This window comes from Triturus cristatus, chromosome 3_1, assembly GCF_964204655.1.
Source record: "Triturus cristatus chromosome 3_1, aTriCri1.1, whole genome shotgun sequence".
NCBI lineage: Eukaryota > Metazoa > Chordata > Amphibia > Caudata > Salamandridae > Triturus > Triturus cristatus.
The window spans coordinates 470131140-470154276 of record NC_140583.1 but is presented as its reverse complement, the minus strand read 5'-3'; the positions used below and the strand labels follow the sequence as shown (position 1 = coordinate 470154276).

At 46.9% G+C, this 23137-nt stretch overlaps 1 protein-coding gene across 1 annotated transcript in view; it reads left to right on the top strand.

The window, feature by feature from the left end:
• The window catches only part of SAXO2 (stabilizer of axonemal microtubules 2), a 98208-nt gene that overhangs the window by 47539 nt on the left and 27532 nt on the right, over positions 1 to 23137 (top strand). The window contains exons 2-3 of the mRNA XM_085644296.1: positions 13028 to 13207; positions 17790 to 17992. Coding sequence (XP_085500422.1) covers positions 13028 to 13207; positions 17790 to 17992 — 383 coding nt within the window. The remainder of the gene's footprint in view (positions 1 to 13027; positions 13208 to 17789; positions 17993 to 23137) is intronic.

Genomic DNA, 23137 nt, shown 5'->3' with positions numbered 1-23137 from the left:
CAAACTAGGTAGCAGAGCATGCCGAAATTGCAGGTACTTGTAGAACTGGGACTTCGGCATATGAAATTCCACCTGAAGGTCCTGGAAGGATTTCAGTACGGGACCCCTCATGACGTCACCCAGGACCAATAATCCCTATGTGATTGCTGCCCCGAAATCCCGGCAAGGCCACCAGTTGTGGCAACCACCCATTATCCCATAGGGGAGTCTCCCACGTTAGCGTGTTCCACCACCCCAGCCTATGCAGCGCCTGCCTCCAGATCTGGAACACAACCCTCGTTGCTGAAGGCAAAGATCTCCATAGCGGTCCAGAGTATAAAACCCTGTGCAGTGAGTGGTCTCCCAAGAGCCGCCTCTCTACTGCGTATGCCGGGTCCTCCCGATCGCCATACAACCATTCATTCAATACAAGCAAAGGAGATGCTTGATAGTATGACAGGATGTCCGATGATGCCAATCCCACACAATAGGTAGATAGGAAGAACGTTCGCAAGGCCACGCGTACCCTACCCCCATCCCACAAGAACTGCTCAAGAGCCGCATTTACCTCCCTAAACCAGCGAGGAGGAATCGGATAGGGGTGGTTCTGTAGCAGATATAACAGGCGAGGAAGCGCGACCATCTTAAATATGGCTGATCTACCATATATAGCCAGTGGCACTAGGTCTTAATATGTTCACGTACTTGATCCCACGCCGGTACTAAGTTGCGCTCCCAAGCGACTGCCGGCACCTGTGTTATAAATACCCCCAAATATTTCAGTCCTCCTGCCGCCAGCTGAATCGATGACGCCCAAGTGCCTAAATCTACCCGGCCTCCAAGCATCCACAACATGGACTTGCGGGGATTCATATAAAGTCCAGACGTCTCCCCGAAAATTTGCATTATTCGCAGGAGTCGTGGCCCTGTTCTGTCCACATTTGTGAGGAAGAAAAGGACATCATCCACATACAATGCAATCCTGTCCGACAACCCCTGGGCCCATTCAAATCCCTGTATCTGTGCGGCCATTCGCACCCACGCAGCCAGAGGCTCCATCGCATGGGCAAATAAATATGGAGATAAGGGGCATCCCTGTCTCACCCCCCGCCCAATTGAGAACACGGATGAGGCCACACCGGCCATGCGGATGCTGTAATATCTATTTATAGAAGAGTCAAATAGGAAATAAACTGCGGCCCGAAGTTCAACCGTTGTAATAATGCGAAGAGGTATACCCAACTAAGAGAATCAAATGCCCTGTCCATATCCGCTAAAAACAACGCTGCCGGTGCTCCCAGGTACTGGATGGCCGCCACTGCGACATGTGCCCGCCAAATGTTATGTCTAGTCGGCCGCTGAGGCATAAAACCAGCCTGGTCGGGATGCACCAGAACGGCTATATGGGGCAGTAAGCGATTGGCCAGGGCCTTCGCCAGAATTTTGGCCTCCACGTTTAAGAGGGAAGTGGGCCTGTAGGACACGTGTTGATCCGGCGATCGTCCGGGCTTGTTAAAGACCACCACCTCCGCATGCCTCCAATCCGGGAGGAGAGAGCCACGATCTCGCGCCTCCTCCACCACTGCACAGTAGTGAGGCCCCAACTGTAGGAAGTATCACTTAAAAAATTCACTGGGGAACCCGTTGCGTCCCGGAGCCTTCCCGGAGTTAAGCTCCCTCAATGCAGCTCCCAGCTCCTCGTCCGTCAGCGGGAGCTCCAGATTCTCTCTTACTGCATCTGATAGAGCCTTGGGCGGAAAGTCGGACAAAAACCCATCAATCTTGGTGGCAGGCAAACATTCATTAGGGGCGTAGAGATCCGCATAATATGTAGCGAAACTCTCTGCTAGCAATGGTGGATCTGTGAGTGGCACGCCCTCTGGGCCCAATATGCCCGGTAGACTCTGGGCATGATACACCCCCTGGAGTCGGTGGAGCATCTTGCTGGATTTGTCCCCCCATTGATACACTCTGCTGCGTGTCGCCAGACAGGCCTGTCGGGCCTCGTCTAGCAGTAACGCGGCATGATTTTGTTGGGCAAACAGCAATTGGCGCCTGGCCTGGCCGCCTCCTGCCTCTCGCCCCTGAAGCTCAAGATCTTCGATACCCGCCTCAGCCTGGATAAGTGCCTCCCTACGTGTTCTGTGAGCTGCTGTGCACCAGGATATATCTATTCCCCTCAATATAGGCTTCATCGCCTCCCACACAGAATCGGCCCTGATCACAGACCCCACATTCACTCTCAAATACTCATCGATAGCATTGCTCATCCGTTCCCTATAATCGTCATTCTGCAAGTGCCACACCGACAGACGTCACCTAAACGGTTGCCTCCTCTGCCCCATCTGTATGGTGAGGGCCACTGGGGAATGGTCTGAAAGACCTCGCGGTATAATCTCTGCCCTCATCACCCTACCCACTATCACTCGGGGGACATGTAGTCAATTCTAGAGAAGGAGTCATGAACCGCCGAGAGGTAAGTAAACACTTGATCGTCCCGATGCAAGTGATGCCAGGTATCAACCCAGTCAAGTCCCGTCGCCAGCGAATGCAGTCGTGTGGTGCCGCCTCCCTCTGAAACCCTCCTCTCTCTCCAGCGGTCCATGCCCACATTCATGACATCATTCCAATATCCACCAATAACAGCCACTCCATCTGGCATGACCACCCATATAGCCATAAGTCGCTCCACCAGACTCCATTGTAGCGGAGGAGGAGCGTAGACGCTGCCCAGGATCAGGGAGTCCTCTCCCACCTTGCCTTGTAAGAATATGTAGTGCCCCTGGGTGTCGGTCCAAAGCCTACTATGCACATAGGGGACCCTACAATGAACTAAGATAGCTACTCCTCTGGACCCCCTCACAAAACCGGAGTGGAACACCTGTTGATATCCATATCGTTGAAGGCCTTTGTCCCTAGGAGTAGGAGGATATCCGCCACCGCCCGCTTGGCCTGTTGCAAAATGGCCCCACGTTAAATTTTATCGAGGGCTCCCCTCACTTTCCACGGAGAGAGCCCGTGGATATTTGCTCCCTATGGGGTATATCTGCCATGTAGTATTGTAGCTGCATGTGTGGGGATGTGGAATCCTACCCGGTGTGCACTATCTGTGCAGTGAAGTGCGATCAACAAACAAAACAACCCTCTTTGCAACAAACCCCCCTACCCCATACCTCAACCAAGATGAAGTTTCTGTCACGGCGGGTACGGCCCGCGCCCCCCAATGGGAGGACCCGGTCCGTCCCGACTAATGGATCCCCAACTCACAGCCCATCTTTTGCTAACACTCCCCCTAGACGCACGGATCCACTAACAGACCCGGCCCACAATTAAGCCTCTCTGATCTAGTAGGTACAAACTGTTCCGCTTCTGCTCCTCGCTGGTATATCCTTCAGGGTTTCACTGTCTGCCGGCCTGAAACCGAGTCAGTCCGGGATGCCGCACCACACTTAGGATTTGGCAGATGGCAGAAAAGCAGACAGAGTGGAGAAAGACTCTGTCTACATCCCGCCAATTTTAGAAATGTCCACTAGTCTCATGGACATCTCTATACATTGGCAGGAATCGCAGTCATGGCGGTTCCTCTCAGTGTAGGAAAGGGTTGACAGACACCTGCATAAAACATGACGCTGGCCATCAAACTTTTCGAAAGTTTTTTTATTTTCAAAAAGAAACTCCTAAAGCGGCAGTTGATTTTTGGAAAAAACAAGTGACCCCCCAGAATGTGAGTTCCCTTTCATGGTGTGGGAGAATATTTTTTTTCTCTGTCCCCCACAGTTTAGATATACCTGGCAGTGACAGACAGTTAAAAACAAAACATTCTACTGTCCACTTTAGATAGGGCATCTGGCCTGCCTCTGATAGCCCCTAATCGATCAGGCCAACAGAGGAAGTTTTACACCGATGGAGTAAATTTTACTCCTTCAACATAAAACTTGCTGTCCACCTGTCTTAAAATTGGGCAGATGCACCTTGAGTTTACTCTGCTTCTGTTGCAATTGAGTGCCCTGTCTGCTAAACTCTAAATCAGCCCCAGATGCCTACTTAATGCAAATCAGTACTGACCCTGTCTTCATAGGAACAGCCCATCCCGAACATTGGCTATCCCACCTATTCTCCCTATGGCCCAGTGCTCTTTTAGTTGTGAAATTTGAAATTCACCCCCCCCCCCCCCCGAATCTCACTGACTGAGATATGCCCTTGTTCTGGTGACAAGGTGATGGAAAGAGTAGATGCACACATTATGGACTGATGTGAATTAATAGTGCTCACCAGAGCCATTTGAGCTTCCAGTTTCTATACACCAGGGTATACTGCCAGGACTGACATGCATTGCAAAAACGATCTGAAAGTCAACGTATTGCAAAATGTGGTATTTTATATTTTGAAATGTATGAGTTGGATAGAATCTGTGAATGACTGCTTCCCTACCACTTATCAAATCCCCTAGATCTAGGTGAATATGTATTCTGGGCTACCTAGGAAATTCTGACTAGTTGTGCGGTTTCTTCGAATCCTGACTATCAAAAATATGAATTGAATGAATGAATTAAGCTATTTATTAAGTGCCAAGACAGTTGTTAATTTACAGAAACATTGAAAGAATTTAGTAGAATAATGTTGAATGCTTTTCTGAATAATTGATAATTTTTTAGCGCTGGAGGAGAAGGCGCAGAGAGTTCCAAAGGGTAGAGAAAGCAATAGGGAAGGCTCAACCTCCTATCCTGACTTTGACAAAATCCGAACCAGCATAGGCAGTGAACTAAGCCTGATGAGAATATATTGCTAACGATAATGGAGCAACTTAAACTGAATTCATCTCTCAACCGCAAGCCAAAACAGATTTCTCTGACCATCCGAAAGCCTTTCATACTGCCTGAGAGAGTATTCAAGTCTCACTACCACGTTCTTTTAAAAAAAAAAAAAATGTTCTCCTCATTATGCCAGTTATCTTGATGGGTTGATACTCTCGTCTGTCTATGTCCTCTTTTCTTTTAGTGGGAGCGGGGCCCGGACCAAAGACCATAGAGCTAGACCATTGCACCAACTCCCACAAGTATACTACTGCTCCCAATTCCATCTCTGAACTCACTATGCCAGCCCTGAAGGATAAGGAGATAATTTGACCAGCAGAGTAGATGGCGTAATCATCGGACTCCTGTTTCTTTTTCTCTCCACTCTACCAACGGAGCCCACACTCTCTCTTTACTTTTTTGATCACACGCCATGTCTGATTGACTAACAGAAACAACACTCCTCAAATATTCAGGAAAAGTCGGCGGATTCTGAGCTTTCCACAGTTTACATAATTCCCGCCTTGCAAGTAAAACCGCGTAAAATAAAAAATTGGCTTCTGTTGCCGAAATTTGCGTTTCTTGATCCAAAACAGATCCAAAAAAGATTAAGCTAATTGTCATGTGTAATTGTATTCCAATGATTTCATCTAAGAAAGCCTTGATTGCGTTCCAGAAAAAAGTGATTTTTGGACATGACATAAATACATGTATGTCATCCGCCTCCATCCGAGCACATCTGGGACATGTATATTCTTTACCAGTTACCTTCGATAGTTTTTCCAGGGACCAGTATACCCGATGGATACTGAACAAATGATTTTGTTTTAATGGCGCAGGTTTTACTACTTTACGCAGTGCAGCATATGAATTGCCCCATATTTGCATCAGGTCTTGATTGGCCAGCTCTTTGCCCCATAACTTGTAAACTTCCGTTTCAATATTGAAACGGAAGTTCACTACCACGTTCTGAACCCAAGTCCAGTCTAGTTGATCGTTGAATTGCCCACACAATTTTGCAGATGGGAGGAAATTAAAGGGAGGAAAAACAGGCAGAGGGCACAGAGGTAATTTGCAATACTAGCCTGAGACCCATTCCATCTCAAACAATTAGAATTCAATCAACAAAGGATAGTAAGAAGACACCCTGTCATTTCTCCTTGAATTTGAGTGAGGACTATGTTGAGCACTATAATAAGCTGAGTATCATCAATCTAAGAGACCTTCTGAATCCAGATATTTTTACAATGTTAGCTAATGGCCAAAGATAGAATTTAAACAGTGTTCAGGAAAGTGAAGAGCCCTGTGGATCCCCATAGAAAACCCTAAACGATAGAGCTCGATATGTGGGAAGAATTAAGGATTAGAGACTACATGAAAGAAAAGAGGCAAATCAGTAAACAAACTGTCCAAGTCAAATCATATTGATATAGACCTCCACCGAGGTCAACAATATCATAAAACAAGCAATCCAGACAAAAGAAAAAAAAACACTAAGACAAAAACTACTTTACAAAACAGTTAAAGAGAAGAAACAAAAATATTAAGAAATAATCGAGAAACTTCCCAAATATTAACAATACGGTAATAAACATCAATTTGAAGAAGATCTTATAAAAGCAAGAATATCCCTTTAGGAATATACTTTCGCCTTCCTAAGGAGAAGAAATGAAAATATTTGACGTTGCATAAACAGAACAGGACATGAATACAAAATATGGGTCAAATTCTGCACCCCTTTATTGCGGAGCGCATCAAGACATTTTTGGTGGGGGGTATTTGCACAGGCCTTAGCACTGATTCAATGGGTAAAGTGTTTGACCTAAGTAGAAAAATAATTGTCTGAATTTGTGTTCTAAAGTCAGACATACATAAGGTTACATCCTTCATAAAATCGTGGAATTAGCAAACATATAAACTATTCGTGGCAGTGTGAACAATCTGCTTCAATACTTATCGCTCTTTTTAAAGTCCGGGCCAGATTTAGGTGTAGGCTACAATGTGATTTATATTTCGGCTGACGGGATATCCATCACTGTTGTGATGGAGTAACCCGTTTACCGAGATATAAATCACGCCCTTAATATTTAATGGCTCTAAGACCATCTTGCTTTGGTAATGTATATTTTAAATTATGAGAAAAAATCATGGTTTGAATTTCCTTCTGAAAACAATTGGTATAAACTGTTGTAGATAAACCCACCTCTTGAACTCACCTGAATAAAATACAATGGTCAGCAATATCAAATGCGGCTGTCAAGTCAAGCAGAATGCGGCAGATGGCAATGCCTTCATCCAGTGCAGTCTCTGTACCCACACTGGGGCTAAACTGGCCAGTAGGTGTTGCCATTCTAATTATGTAGAAATCGAACGGGTGAGAAGCCTCTCAACAATTTTGGCAACTATTGGTAAAAGTGTGTCAATGTCAGAAGAAAAGAAGGAAATTTTGATAGAAGTAATCACAGGGCTGCAATAGATTTCATGTGCTAACCAGACAGATGAGACCAGGAGAACCCGAGTTAAGTTAACTATATGCCCTCTTTACATCTATTCTTTTTGTTTTCAAGAAGATTATACTGGATGAGTCCATTTGTTGAACAGTTCCTATGTAGTTTCTCTCTGTTCCTTTAATTTAACAAAAATGAACTACAGGGTCATTTTTCTTTCTCTTTCACTGTGAATTGGCCAAAGGCTGGCTCTCGCTCTGAAGTAAACTGCTATAAAGAAACAACAGTTGCAATCATATGTAAGCTGGACAAGCCCGGGAGGTTTTGGTAAACGGTGGTAACACATTCTCATGGTAATTGTTGTAGGCTGCCTGTTTTTTTTTTTTTAAATAGTTTTTATTCGTCAACAAACACATAAATTGCAGGCCCCTGAAGTCCCAGAGGTACCTGCCAAAGCATTGCAACCATGATGTCATTGACATTTTACAGTAGTAGGATACTTGAAAATGCACTTCAGTTGAAAAACAGACCCCCAACCCTCCCCCCCCCCAACTCCCGGATCCCCCCCGACCGCACCATACCATATCTAACAAGCGGCATCCTGTATGAGCATAAGCTAGACAGTTCCGACCTTAGTCCCTGCGCGCGCCCCCTCTCCCCGGGGGAACTAGATGGACGCCTCCTCCCACTCCTCCGGAACTGGCTCCAGGGGGAGACACCTGTAGTCTGCCCAATGCTTCCATATCTTGTAATGTTTACGGGGACACCCCCTAGCTGCAAATATGGGGAGCTCCAAGCCCATGCTAAAGTCCAGACCCCTCTTCCATACGTTCAGAGAGGGAGCTGCCGGAGCCTTCCATGCCCGGGCGATATCCCTCTTGGCCAGTGTAAGGCCCAACAGCAGCAAATGTCTCTCATATATATTGCCACCAATATCGTCCATAACGTGCAGAAGTGTCAACTTAGTGTCTGCGGGAAGATCCCAACCCAGCACCTCGGATAAGCACGACAACACCCCTCTCCAAAAACGGGATAGTGACCCACAGAGCCATACTGTGTGAAAGAAGGAACCCTCCTCCCGCCCACATCTGAGACACTCCGGAGAAACAATCAGGCCCGCCCGCCACAGTCTCCTACGGGTAAAATAAGCCCTGTGCAGGTATTTAAATTGAATGAGGCGTAGCCGGATAGCTATGGCTGTCCCCCGGGGCAAGGCCAACGCCTCCGTCCAGTCCATCTCATCGAGGGGGCCAACATCGTCCTCCCATTTTCCCTTGAGATGCTGGATCGAGGGGGAGCTGTGAATGACAAGCGTGCGGTATATCTTGGAGATTTTCCGCTCTTGTAAGTCACCCATGAAGAGCTTCGCTTCCACTGGGCTAAAATCAGCTATGGAGTCTGAACTGCCAGGCTGGGGGAGAGTGCATGACGGAACTGGAGGTACCTATAGAACTGTGTCTGCGGCATGCTGAATTGTTGTTGAAGATCCTGGAAGGACTTCAAAGCGCACCCCCGCACCACATCGCCTATGGAGAAGATGCCTATCCGAGCCCACCCCTCAAACCCTGACAGGGCCGCCATCTGTGGTAGTCGCCCATAGTGCCACAGGGGGGTTTCCCGCGTGATCACGTTCCACCACCCAATTCGTGTCAGCGCCTGGCGCCAAATCTGAAAGATTACCTGCGTCACTGGTGGCAAGCGCACCCGATGCACGGCGGAATATAGCAGGGTGTGTAGTGTGTGTGGGACCATGAGCCGCCGCTCCACTGCGTATGCCGGGTCCCCCCTATGCCCATACCACCACTCATTCAGAACTAGCAGGTGGGAGGCCTGATAATAAGAGAGCAGATCGGACGTAGCCAACCCCCCTTCATAGGTTGAGAGGAAGCACGTCCGCAGGGCCACCCGAACCACCCCACCCTCCCACAGGAACTGACCCAGGGTCGAGTTCACCCGACGGAACCAGCCCGGTGGAATCACATACAGATGATTCTGCAGCTGGTACAAAAGGCGGGGAAGGGCCACCATCTTGAAAATCGCAGACCGGCCGAAGATGGTGAGCGGCATGTGGGTCCACACTTTAATGTCTTGGCAAACACGCTCCCAAACGGGCACCACATTACACTCCCAAGAAACCGCCGGAGTAGTTGACAAGAACACCCCTAAATACTGAAGCCCCCCGCCGCAATCCGCATCGGAGACGCCCACCCTTGCAACTGAGTCGGACCCCTCAATACCCACAGGGTAGACTTCCGGGGGTTCATGAAGAGACCCGACGTCTCACCAAATATCTGCATAATACGGAGTAGCCGGGGCCCCGTGCGGTCAAGGTCTGTCAGAAAAAAGAGGATGTCGTCCGCATAGAGGGCTATACGATTGGACAGTCCATTCTCCCACTCAAAGCTGGAGATTTGCGCGTCCATCCGCACCCACACCGCCAAGGGTTCCATGGCCAGGGCAAACAGATACGGGGACAGGGGGCACCCCTGGTGTGTTCCACGCCGTACGGGGAACGTCATTGAGGACGCCCCCGCTACCCTGACCGAGGCCGTAATCTCCGTGTAGAGAAGCCGCACATAGGATATGAACTGCGGGCCGAAGTTCAAGTGTTGCAGCAGCAGGAAAATATATCGCCAGCTAAGGGAGTCGAATGCCCGTTCCATGTCCGCCAACAACAGGGCTGCTGGAACCCCCAACCGCTGCACTTCAGCGATCGCCACATGGGACCGCCGAATGTTATGTCGCGTAGCACGGGAGGGCATAAACCACGCCTGACCCGGGTTGACCAACGAGGTGATGTATGGCAGAAGACGATTGGCCAAAGCTTTCGCCAGAATTTTTGCCTCCACATTGAGGAGGGAGATCGGACGATACGAGGCGTGCTCCTACGGGGGTCTGCCCGGCTTGTGGAACACTACAATCTCAGCATGCCTCCAGTCCCGGGGTAACAATCCACGCTCTCGGGCCTCCTCCACCACCGCCGTATAATGTGGACCTAATTGTAGGAAATACTTCTTAAAGAACTCACTCGGGAACCCATTCGGGCCCGGGGCCTTGTCCGGGTTCAGGCCACCCAGCGCCTCCCCGGAAGATCCAATGCCGTCCTTGCCGCCTCTGACAAAGCCGTGATAGGGTGATCGCGCAGGAACCACTCCACCTCCGCTTCCGTGAGGCATTCGCAGGGACTATATAGGCCTGCATAGTATGTAGTGAAGCTATTGGCGAGCGCACCTGGATCCACAAGAGGCGTGCCCCCTGGGTCCACTATCCCTGGCAGGTCCTGGGTATGATACACCCCCTGACACAGCCTGTGCAGCATTGCACCCAACTTGTCCCCCCATTGGTATGCTCGGCTCCTAGCGGCTAGCCAAACCTGGCGTGCCTCGTCAAGCAATAGAGAGCCGTATGTCTGCTGTGCGTAAAGTAGCTGCCGACGATACACCTCGCCCCCATCCTCCCGGCCCCTACGCTCCAGCTCCATGACCTCAGCCTCCTCCCGAACCAGCCCCGCTCGGCGCTCGCAGCGGGCCGCCGCACAGTATGAGATATCCGCGTAGTGTCGGCTTCAGCGCCTCCCACAACATGTCCGCCCCGGACACGGATCCCACATTCCGTGACAAATATTGATCTACCGCCGTAGTCATATGCACCCTATAGTCGTTTTGTTGCAGATGCCACACCGAGAGCCGCCAGCGAAACGACCGCCCCACGCCCCCCATCCGTATGACCGCAGACACCGGGGAATGGTCCGATAGCCCTCGCGAAAGAATCTCCACTGCCTCCAACCGGGACTCCGCGGCCCCACAGAGGAAGATGTAGTCGAGTCGGGAGAAGGAGCCATGTACCGCCGACAGGTACGTGTATTCACGGGCAGTACCGTGGCATCGCCTCCAGGCATCCACCCATGCTAGGCCACCGACCAGCGCATTGAGTTTCGTCCGTCCACCCTCCCCTCTCCCCCTGACTGTCGGTCCCTAGGGAGATCCATCACATCATTCCAGTCCCCCCCTATAATCCCCAGAACCTCCGAGATGTCCGCCCAGTGCGCCATGAGTTGTTCAGCATATGTCCAGGACAGGGGGGGGGGGGCGTATACACTACCAAAAACCACCTGTTCCGCCCCTATCCGCCCCATAACAAAGATATATCTCCCATGTGTGTCTGCCCAAGTCCGATGATGCGTAAATGGAACCCGCTTATGTACCAGTATACCCACACCCCTGGAACCCTGAACAAACCCCAAATGAAACACTTGTGTGTATCCATAGCGTTGGAGACATAGCACTTTCGTCCCCAACAGGTGCGTCTCCTGTAGGAGCAGCACATCCGCAGAGGCCCTCTTCGCGTACTGCAGGATCGCCCCCCTCTTGATCTTATCTAGGGCGCCCCGGACATTCCAGCTCAACACTTTTATTGTGGCTAATCGCCCACTAGACCCCCGGGAATCTGCCGCCATGGGGAACATAACCGTGACATGATGGCCACGAAAGGACTCCGGCGTCCGTCCCCGCCCATGCCCAGCTCTGTACTAAGGTGCGGTCAACCCCTAACTTAAGCCCCAAATTACCCAACATACCCCCCAACCCCGCCTCCCCCACCCCATATCTCACAAACATTGAAGTACCTGTCGCGGTGAGAGACTTCCCAAGGCCCCAACCATGAACCTCAGGAGTTCCCAACCAATGGATCCCCAACTTGCCTCCCACAACTAAACCCCAGAATCCCCACCGCAACCTGCTACGGTGGTATCTGCCCTTCACATCATTCTCCCGGGCCAAGGCAACCCCATGCACAAAGGAAGATGAAGCAGCCGATGGCTAGTCCATGACGCAGAGACCAATAAGACCTGAGCCCAGGGAGCTCCCGGGCCCTCAGGATCCAGCCGGCGGACGGCTTGCCTCCGGCCCAGCCCCACGCCGGGCCCCCCCGGACTTATTGCGACGGCGGGATCTGGAACGCCGCTGTCTCGTTGAATTGTTTCCCGCCGCCTCATTCTGGGATGAGTCTGATTCCCTACCAGGGGGTGTATGAGGACGCAGCTTTACTGTCTCATCCGTCCATTTAAATACTTCCTCCGGCGATTCAATGAACAATGTTCAGGACTCATAGACAACCCTCAGGCGTGCTGGATAGAGAAGAGCGTAGGATAGATGAAGCTCTCGCAACCTGGCCTTGGCCGCCAGGAAAGACTGGCGCTGCTGCTGGACCATACGCGTATAGTCTGGGAATATGAGGATACGGGAGTTTTCAAACTGAAGAGGCTCCTTCTCTCTAGCTTGGCGGAGAATGACATCCCTGTCATGATAGTTCAGGATTTTAGCAATGACTGGCCGCGGACGGGCCCCCACCGGCTGGATAAGTGCCCAGTGCGCCCGCTCAACCACGAAGCAGCGGGACAGCGATTCAGGCGGGAGCCAGCCCTCCAGCCATTGGGAGAGAAAGCGCTCCATGTTCTTCCCCTCGCAGCCCTCCGGAAACCCCACAAAGCGCAAGATATTCCTGCGGGCCCGTCCTTCTGCGTCCTCGACCCTGCCCGCAGGCTGCCTGTTTTTGCAGAAAAAATCGGGGCTGGTTCTTTTTTTGGTGGGAGGAATAAGCTATCATTTAGCAAGCAAAATAAGTCTAACAGTATCTTCTCGAAAAGTATGCAGCATTGAAACAGTATGCAATTTTAAACCCAATGAGACAGAGAATTGGCAGATCCATTTGTTATTGTAAAAAGTAAATTACGTTTAAAGGAATGATGCTATTGACTCAAAAAAAAAGTTTCCTTAATTGTATACCCATCTTTTGGTTTATTCCCCACAGGCGCCATCACTGTCCTCATAATCCGACCAAGATCTTTGAGAAAAATGGACAGTCATGCCTCTTAAGTGAATATGTGGAAAAGTATCCCTTATATGGAAACATCCAGCCTACACAGAGCCTTAAACCAAAGCAGGAATACCAGAGGAACCAAGGGAAAATGGAAGGAATAACAACATTTAAGTAAATATGTGCATATTCAGTGGAATAAAACCTACAGAGTGTGTGTTTGTTCTGTGTGAATGAATGTTAATTTTTATATGAAAAAGTCTTTGGTCATACGTCTATTTATACCTCAGATACCATTCTCTGTCATATAACAAGGGAAATGGGAATGTTTTCCTACCTTGCCTCCAGATTTGTAATAATGTGACAAAGCTAGTGTCATACAGGGTGTGGGTGAGTGATGCTGCACTCCTGAGGCCAGCATAGGCATGTGAGTGAGCGAAGGGCAGTCAATAAAAACAAAATTGTTTTTTACTTAATCAAAAAAACCTTGTGTTTGTTGTAAGTTCCAAAAGTGTATGGACTCCACCAACGCCATAATATAAAATGCAGAAGAATGAACGAGTAGGACATCTATGACGGCAGGTCTAACTCTTAAAGACATTTTACAGGATGGCTCCATCCAATTGTCAAGGTGAGAACTATTTAGCTAGTCCAATGAAGAAGGTTTGTGTTATTAGAGAAAATAAAGAAATGCATTCTCTGGCTCTCTTACATCTCCCTAGATGTGGCAATTTTTCCTTAAAACATGAAAAATATTTCCCTCTATGTACATAGCGCCCACACTGATTTGGGTGTGCATCCATAGTAATTCCCTGTCAAAATCCCAGTCATTAGTTGAACCGACGGACTAATTTATTGTCTGGCATGCTGCTAGGGTGGCAATGGTAATGATGGTAACACCCCAGTAGCCAAATTTAGAGTTATCAGGCCTGACTGACAGTGGTAGATATAGATTTGTATATTTCCAACTGCACCAAAGTGAAACTCACTACTTTTTGCTATTTAGCATTTGGGAGTGTCTTCTCTACCTCAAATGAGGGGTTAGAACCACGTAAGATTGTATTTACGAGCATAAAGTTACTAGAAGTAACTTTACAACTGTACTTTACATTCTACCTGGCTGGATAGAAATAGGGAACTTTAATAAAGCTTACAAAATAAATGAACATATTTGACTTTATTATATACATTATTATTATCTTGGAAGTAATAAAAAAAATTGCAGCACATTAAGTCCTCAAATTAAATGTGTATTAAATAACAAAATAATGTAAATATATTCATCTGCAGATACAAGTGCCTTTGGAAGGAGTTCCCAAACTAAAACTGTTTGCAGATTACATTATTCTTTACCTTAGTCCAGAGGAACAAAACATCAGGACAACTTTGACAGAATTTATGACGTTCGCAGGTATTGGAGGGTATAAAATTAACCATAATAAAACGGAAATTTTATTACTCAATGCAAGTAGTCAAATTCTGCCTGAGTCTCTGCAACAGCAAGCCCAATCCTGATCCTATCCGATATCTAGGGATCTAAGTTACAAATAGTAATGAGGAACTTTTTTAATTAAACTATATAGCAATGGCCACCAAGATTAGGAATCTATTAGATAGATGGGCTCTTCTTCCACTCACAATAATCCACAGGGTAGCTCTTATAAAAATGTCCATCCTACCATTACTAATATTTCTATTTTTGAATGTCCCTATAAAAATTAATATCTCATATTTTAAACAGTTGGAAGTTATGATTCGACAATTTATTTGGAAGAAAAAAGCATCACAAGTGAGACTTCCAGTGCTTCAACTCGATATCAGACAAGGGGGGGTTGGCACTTCCAGAGATACAAACTTACTATGAAGCAACTTTTGTGGATTTAATGGCTCGAATGTTACATGGTAGGGAGTCGTTGGATAGCTTTTTTGTTTATGAGATGTTGCAGGAAGCAGAATCACGGACTCCAGTTTTTATTAAAATGGCCAAACGTCGGTAAAAGCTCGTTATAAGACACTACAGGGGTTCGAGGAAAGAATAAGTTTGTTTTATCATACGAAGGCGAAGTCAGGGGGGTATGAGTTTTTTAAACTCACGGAGTGTAAAATATTGGGCCTTTATATCAGAAATAATCAGATAAGATTTTGGGAAAGTAAAGGATTTAAGGAATTATGCCATTTTGTGGTTGGGGGAGATGAATAAAATGGCAGGAGATTAAGGCTAGATTTGGAACCAGCTACAATTTGTATTTCTTTGGCTTTCTCCAGATTACTCAATTTGTAAATAAATGTTGCTGCCCGTTAAGTATAGCTTCAGCCTCTCTACTACCACCTTTTTAGAGCTAAAATAAGGGGTATTGGAAATTGGTATAGATTATTACGAGATCAAAGGGAAAGCCCTTTAGTAACAAGGTTTCTAGATAAAATCTCCCAAGTAACTCAGTGTACTTTCTCAGAATTAGAGTGGCAGGAGATTTCGCTGCATGGTAATAAAACATTAAGAGCTGCTAATCTGAAAAGAATGGCATTTTTATCCTGTTGGATGTCTTATTACACACCAAGGGCCTTACATGAGATGTATCCAGAGGTAGAGGACAAGTGCTTTAGCTGACATCACATGGGGCAGGGGGGCTGGATACATATTTTCTTTACATGTCAGTTTTTAACCCAGTTCTGGTAGGAAGTGTTTTCCGCTTTTAATGAAGGTTTTCAGAGAAAATTAAAACCATAACCAGAGGTTGCATTGTTTGGGTTTATAAGGCAAAGTTTGAATACTCAAATCTCCAAAGGAGAGAAAACATTTATAGCGATTTCTGCTTTGGTGGCTCGTTCCATGATTCTTCAGAACTGAAGGACAGCGAAAATTCCAACCTACCATGATTGGGATAGAAAAATGCAACATACTAAAACTTTCGAGGAAGCATATGCAAAAAGGGTAGGGGCTACTAAGAAATGTTTGGCAGTTTGGAAATTTATGGATAAGATCGAAAGTAAAAGGCTCAGTATTTTAGATTGAAGTGGGGTGAGTAACATTTATTAGTGGATCAATTATGTTTTATTATTGAAAAGCTGCTGTGCACTGCACTTTATTCTATGTATTTAAGATGGATGAGGGACTAGTCCCCCCCCTTAGAAAGCCTGAATATAACAACTTGATTATGGTAAAATGGTTTTGCACAGCACTTTATTATTCATTATTCACACATTGCACTTTTTGATAGGTGCAGGATTTATATCTGTATGTGATGAAGAGGGCGGGAAATTGATTCCAGCTATAAGTTAAGACGATATATTGAATTTTAATTGTATAAAGTAATAATAACTGCTTGTATTGTTAAAGTTGTTCTTTGTAAGTTTTAATTCTGCTCACAATAAAAAAGTAAATATATTAATTAAATTATAAATAATAATTTTGACCAACGATTTAAAAAGAAATGCTCATCCTTACTAACTTTTATATTTAATATTTAGTAAACTTGGTTAAACATTGCATAATTGATTTAATAACGTTTTACATTTCAAAACGAAGTTTGAAAGGTTATTGCACTTTTTAACATGTATTTGATTACATTAAAGAATACAATTATATACAAGTGTTAAACAATTGTTATACAATTGTTTGGCACCTTTAGGGTTGCAGGAACTTCCGAAGTGTATTCTGTGATTTGCAATTGTCATATTGTTTTGCAGCTCAGTGTTCTTTGTATTAGCATGTCCCTCCCAAACCCCTCCTTATATTTCTCTAAAACTATCTCATTTATTAGTAAGTGTCCCCAATTTTGCTGGCCCTTCCTTAATCCCTCCCAAACTGACGACAAAATCGAATACATATGTGTTCGGTTATCTCGGCACATGTGTTGGAGTTCTCAGCACAAAAAAAATAGGAGAGGTATCTACGGCTGTAGTTCTGTGAATTGCATTTTGTAGAGCTCCTTTATGTACTACACAATGGAGTTTGTGAATCTGGCTTGTCTATTTCCATGAAGAATATTTCTCCCCTGGAGCTTCTCTCACTTTTAATGTGGGCAGTGTTTTGGGGGGGGGGGAGGGCGAAGAGGAAGTTGTACTCTACCAAGGTGTCATGGTGAACTTTGCATTTGGGTTGAATATGAGGGGGTTTCATTTGCAAGAAATTAATGTTACCTACGCACAGGGAAATTTCTCCTTCCACCTAGGCTGCATCACAGTATTATCTGTTGGGGCTACCATTGTTTCATTGGCAGTTTAAGTCACTCCTGTGATTTGGCATGTCATCTGTTCAGTAAGTGGGCAAATGAGAAATGTGACATTTTGGTAGATGTACCATAACCTCCGACCTCCTTACATGGTCCTAAAAATTAATGCTAACTTGCATTTCGAGCTCCAGACAACAGCCACTTTTCCTCAGACTTTATTCGTGCTCTTAAGAATTACTGCTTACAAACAGAGTGGCATAAAGAGCTTGTGACTAGTGAGTACATATCTCCTCCTTCTTCCAGTCTGCCTCTTGAATGCCAGGAGTAAATTAACACAAATAATCACTGGTAGTCAGGTTTTGCTTAGATTTGGTGCAATTAAATTAGGTTGTGACCATTTAAGAGGTTGGATAGTTCATTGACACTTCCGCACTGTTTGTACAGCATGGTGGTGAGGAATAAAAGTTACCTTCATTACTGTATGTTAATACAAAAATGCTTGAAAATATGTTCATATTGCACATATAATGTACTGATATACCAACTTTCATTGTGAAATTTTGCATATTTCCACCTTATTTTAGGTCAGATTATATGCCATATGATACAGTAAATCGTCCTGTCCGTGTGCATGAAGTCTACCAACCAAAACCTGGTCATATTGATCTTGGAACTACCTACAAGCAAGATTATAATCCTTATGAAGTATCGCCAATGGTCCCAGTAAGGCCTGTGGAAAGAAGGCAAACTCATGGAGGAAAATTAGACACAACACCTACATATAAAGGTAACATGAACCATGTTCACAATCACAAGAAACATTCAGAAATAGGAAATCTAGATCTCCAGATTTTAAAAGGTGCCCAAAGCGGACTTACTTTTTGAAGTACTTTACAGAAATGATTCAGCTGATTTAAGAATAGTTACCATATGGATTTAATAAAATGGGCATGCAGCAGACCAATATGTGATCTCAATAACTGTAGGTATTCTGTCATAACCATCAAGTCTACAATTTGAACATACTCTTCACACACGCATGTCATTGAAACTATCATACATAACTAATACTGTTATGTATTTCTAAGCTACTCTATAGTCCTATATCAGCAGATATGTTTCCTTTACCGGACAGAAAATAGGCAACAATTGTGTGACTCCTATCCAGAATCCGACACCCTTAAATAAGGAGTACTGAACCCATGATGCAGCCAAACAGATTAGTGGTAACATCCCTCTTCACCTTTTAAAATTTGGAAATGATGTTAACCATTGAAAGGCTAACAGTAATAGGGACATTATTATAAAGCACACCGGTGGAAGATTTATCTCAGGCGGCCACTGCAGGCAAGAGCGGTGAAGCGGGAGGGCCAAGTGGGGGCGGGGGGGGGGGGGATAAGAGAGAGACGACCAAAAGGGAAAATGTATAATTTCTTTAATTTTCCCCTGTGGTCGTCTCTCGAAATCCCCCCCACCTTGCCTTACCTCCTCATCGCTCTTACCTGCAGCGGCCGCGGCTGATCTCGGGATGAGAGGTTCCACTCTGTCAATTGCTTCTTGTGTGACAAATGATGGCTCAAAATAAATGAACATATAAAAGTTCACTAGTGCATAAAATTAAGAATCTACCCTAGGATGCTGCTTTCACATTTTAAATGGGACAAAGGAACCAAATTCAACAAGCATTTGCAATGCAATAGGTCTCGCAGTTACACGAGTTAAAGCTATTGGCATTGTAAATGACAATGCCAATAGGCATTGTTATTTGCAATGTCAATAGCTCAAACTCGCGTAAATGCGAGACCTAATGCATTGCAAATGCTTGTTAAAAGTAGGTGCTGAGACGGGTCCCTATCGTGCTGACCTACTGCTAACTGCCGTGCAGGAGGAGGATATGTACATCAGTACTGCTGCGATTGCCTGTTCGGTGAAGAAGTCATATTGCCCCAAGAAGAGAGTGAACCTTTTCCTCGCCTAAGGGAGGAATTCGTGCTCGTTTGCCTCCATCACCTCCCCACAACAGCTGCTGTCTGTCTGCTGAGAGGCTGTGTGAGTTGGCGGGCAGCATAAAGAAACATATACAGCGCTATCCGCAGGACACCGATGACCGATGCACTTTGGCCCATCAAGGTATGATGGGGCCCACAACATGCCATGACCCCTACCTAATGAGGTACCAGTAAGCTGCCCCCACCTGCCACCATCCCCCCGGTTAGAGGAGGAGGAGGAGGGAGGAGCGCCCACGTAATGAGGTCATGCAAAACATCACGAGGCCCACATGTAGTCAGAGGTACGACAAGAGGCGCTCCGGCGTACAGGTTTTCTGGCAGCAGTCGATTGTGGCACCCCGCCAGCAGGGGAAAAGACCGAGGCCGCACCGGCATTGAATAAATGCCCGCCCTGGAATCTCCAGTGCCTACTGGCCCTCAGCATCAGGGAGACTGCCCTGGTCTGGGAGGAGTAGTGGCTGCAGCACCACCCAGCAGTTGCTCGATTCAACCCACCCAGCCATGGTGACAGTGACTTGCAAAGAGGCAGTCCCCGACAGAGTTTAAAACACCTTTGTAAATACAAGCTGCCCTGCCGCCCGACATATCGCGGAGCCTGCAGTGCCCCTCGACCTCAACCTAAGCAGTTAAAAACACAGAGACAGTGAGAGAGGCCCTCCGCGCTGTCACACATTGCCTGCAGTAGCAGAACCAGCACACAAGAGGGGTCTGGGCGTGAAGCTCCAGGCTCATGCCTCTGCCCAAACGGCTGAGACTAGAAGAATGTCAAATGGAAAAGTAACAAGCCACGAAAGTGAAAGTTAAAGTGATCGGGCGGAGGCAGAGGAGAATGCAACTTAATGACCCGTGACGGAGGAGACAGATGGTGGCTGTGTCCGCGAAAGTGATCAGGCAGTGCTTTTCAGGCTGCCAAATGGTGCGCGCGCCCGGTGCACATGCACTGTATTTGGAGGCCTGAAAAGCACTAGTTTGCACTTCCAGATCCCCCTTTTACAAAAGCTCTCGCGAGAGCAGCGCTAAAGCGCTGGCTCAGGCGAGACCTAAAAAGCGATAGGTTGAGCAAGACACTGCTTCTTCTGTTTAAAGCTGGTAGTGACTCTGAACTGTACCTGAACCTCGAAAAGCTGTACATCTCTGGCCTCTGTTCTTTAGTTGACATATGATATTTTGTAACCCAGTTTTAATGTGTATCATACGTTATCACAATTGAAATAATGTGAAATGTTATACAATAAGGAAAATACAATTTTGGACCACACTGCATTTGAGCTGCATCCTTACTGCCAGTACTTCAGATGCTCCTTCTTGTCTATAAGCGCCGTCTCCCTGGATTCACGGGTTGTGTGCAATACGCGCCAGGACGCGCTTCTAAGTGTGTTGCTCTGAAATTGCTCTGTGCTGCCTGCAAACATTTTACCTACTGTTACCTTTGCGCATTGTTTGTATTACGGCACGGGGACTCGTTCTCCTGGAATCCCTCGCTGACGCCGCCTGGCTGATTTGTGGGACAGGGGGGTGGGGAACTCAGCTGCTTTTGGGCGGGGTAGTCCTTTACTTTTACTTAACCCCTTCAGCGCGGCGCGGATTACCGCGCTGTGCTGAAGGGTTCGTGCATGGGCGGGGCCGTGACGGAGCGGTTCCGTCATGCGCACAGCGCGACCAACGCGCATGACGGAACCACTCCGTCATAAGCAGCGATGAGGTTAAGATGCACGCTGGCGTAACTGTGCAGCGGGCGAGCCGCTGGCGTGCCAACGGCTCACCTAAGGTAAGCCCGTATGTACCTGTCCGCGCTCGGACCGGGCTCAGGGCCAGTCCCTCTGGCTCTGTCAGGTCAGATATACTGACATATTCCAGAAACTTCCTTAGGAGTCTGGACCCGGAGGGTGGGAAGGCATGCTGTCCTAGGTGTATGCCCAGTATCATGCCGGGAGATTTGGCAGTGGCGTGCACTAACTGTCATCGACCCCTCCCTCACATTTTGGCCCGTCCTAGCAATTTTTCCTTTAAGCAGGCAGATGGCTCAAAGAAGCTCTGTGAAACCGCTCACACTTAAATGTCTGCTTTTAAATGCCAGGTCTTTGATAAAACACAGCATGGAATTCTGCCTTTTTATCAAAGATCACAAATTCATGATGGCATTTATAACGGAGGCATGGACGGATAATACCTCAGGACCTGATATCTTCAAAGCCCTGCTCACTGATTTTTTTGTGCCACATGCTGGACAGACCTTTAAGAAGAGGTGGAGGGTTGGCTGTTATCTATCATAATAGCCTGGAGCCCATATTCTCGACAGCCTCCAATCCATCCTGTGAAACGCTGTCACTTAGCGTACGATTTTCCCCCAGGATACTTTCAAAGTGATGCCAATATGCTGCCCTCCATGCCCCAGAGGCACATTTCTTGACTCGATTAGTACTCTTTTGGAGGAGGGACTGTGTGAGAACTCCTTCACTATCATGGGAGACTTCAACTTCTATCTGGAGGACTCCTCAGATTGGGACAATATGAGACTGAAGCAATTAATGAGCGGAGGGGGTCTCGAGCAGCAGGTAGTTGACCCTACACATGTTGCGGGGTATACCTTGGATGGCATATTTTCTAACAACACCGGTCTCTCCCTGTCAGAAATACTGCCACTCCCATGGTCGGATCATGCCACCATAATTTTCACTCTTTCGCAGACGCCTCACAACCAGTCCAAATCCAAGCCCAAGGAGAACATAGCTAAACGGGCTTGGAAAAACATAGATAGCACTGACATGGGGAATTTTCTGACGTTAACTACTTCAAATCTCCCATCAAGTATAGATGAGGCAGCAGCGGTGTACTCGAGGTGGATTGAGACTGCTTGTGATTAATCACCAACCTTACTATTCCCACCAAATCTAACTTGCATAGTAGCCCAGCACTGTGTGAATCGCTAGCCTCCTTCTTTCTTAACAAGGTGGAAGCTATCTTTTCCTCCTTTTCCAACTCTCAAGGAGAGGTGGGTGACGTGGCAGCCAATCCTATGTCAGTGGCCACGTCTGCATCATATAGGCCAGAGGGTTTTAAACCTCTGGATACTACGGAGGTCATAAACCTTTTGTTGGCATCTTAGTCCGGGTCTCCCCTGGACCCTTGTCCAGTGGCGGTGATCAAAAACATCCCTGAGGTCATCGCGACCACCCTTACACCATTGTTTAATACCAGCATTGACTCAGGCCAATATCCCAGAACCTGGAAATCAGATTCAATTCTTCCGCTGATTAAAAAACCGAATCTGGATAAAAATTATCCCAATAATTACAGACCCATATCACGACTCTCGCTGCCAGCGAAGATGATAGAGAAGGCCATCAATGGGCAACTCAGCACTTTTTTCAGAGTACCAACGCACTTGATCCCACTCAGTTCGGCTTTCATGCAGGACACAGCATAGCTCTTATCAAAGCCACTGAGGAGGTTAGAGTAGCGGTCGATCAGGGAGGCGTGGCGGTCCTGATTCTACTGGACCTGTCAGCAGCCTTCAATACGGTCCATCACGCTGTTTTGATGGACCGATTATTGCTGGCGGGTGTGCAGGGTAGGGCCTGGAGCCTCCTGAAATCTTTTCTGGCCGACAGAATACATACAGTAGATCTGGGGTGGCATAGATCTAAGCCTTTCGCCCTCCAGAGCGGGGTGTCTCAGGGGTCCTCCCTCAGCCCCACGCTTTTTAATATATATGTTAGTCCGCTGGCAGCACTGATAAGATCCTTCAGGCTTCAACTAACATCATTTGCGGATGACACACAAATTGTATTGTCCATACAACCAGGGAAAGAAGCGGAAATGGCCTCTAGATGTCATGACTGCCTGAAAGACACCTCAGGCTGGATGGGCTCCAACTGCCTGAAACTTAATGCAGGCAAAACCGAGGTCATTATATTTGGGAA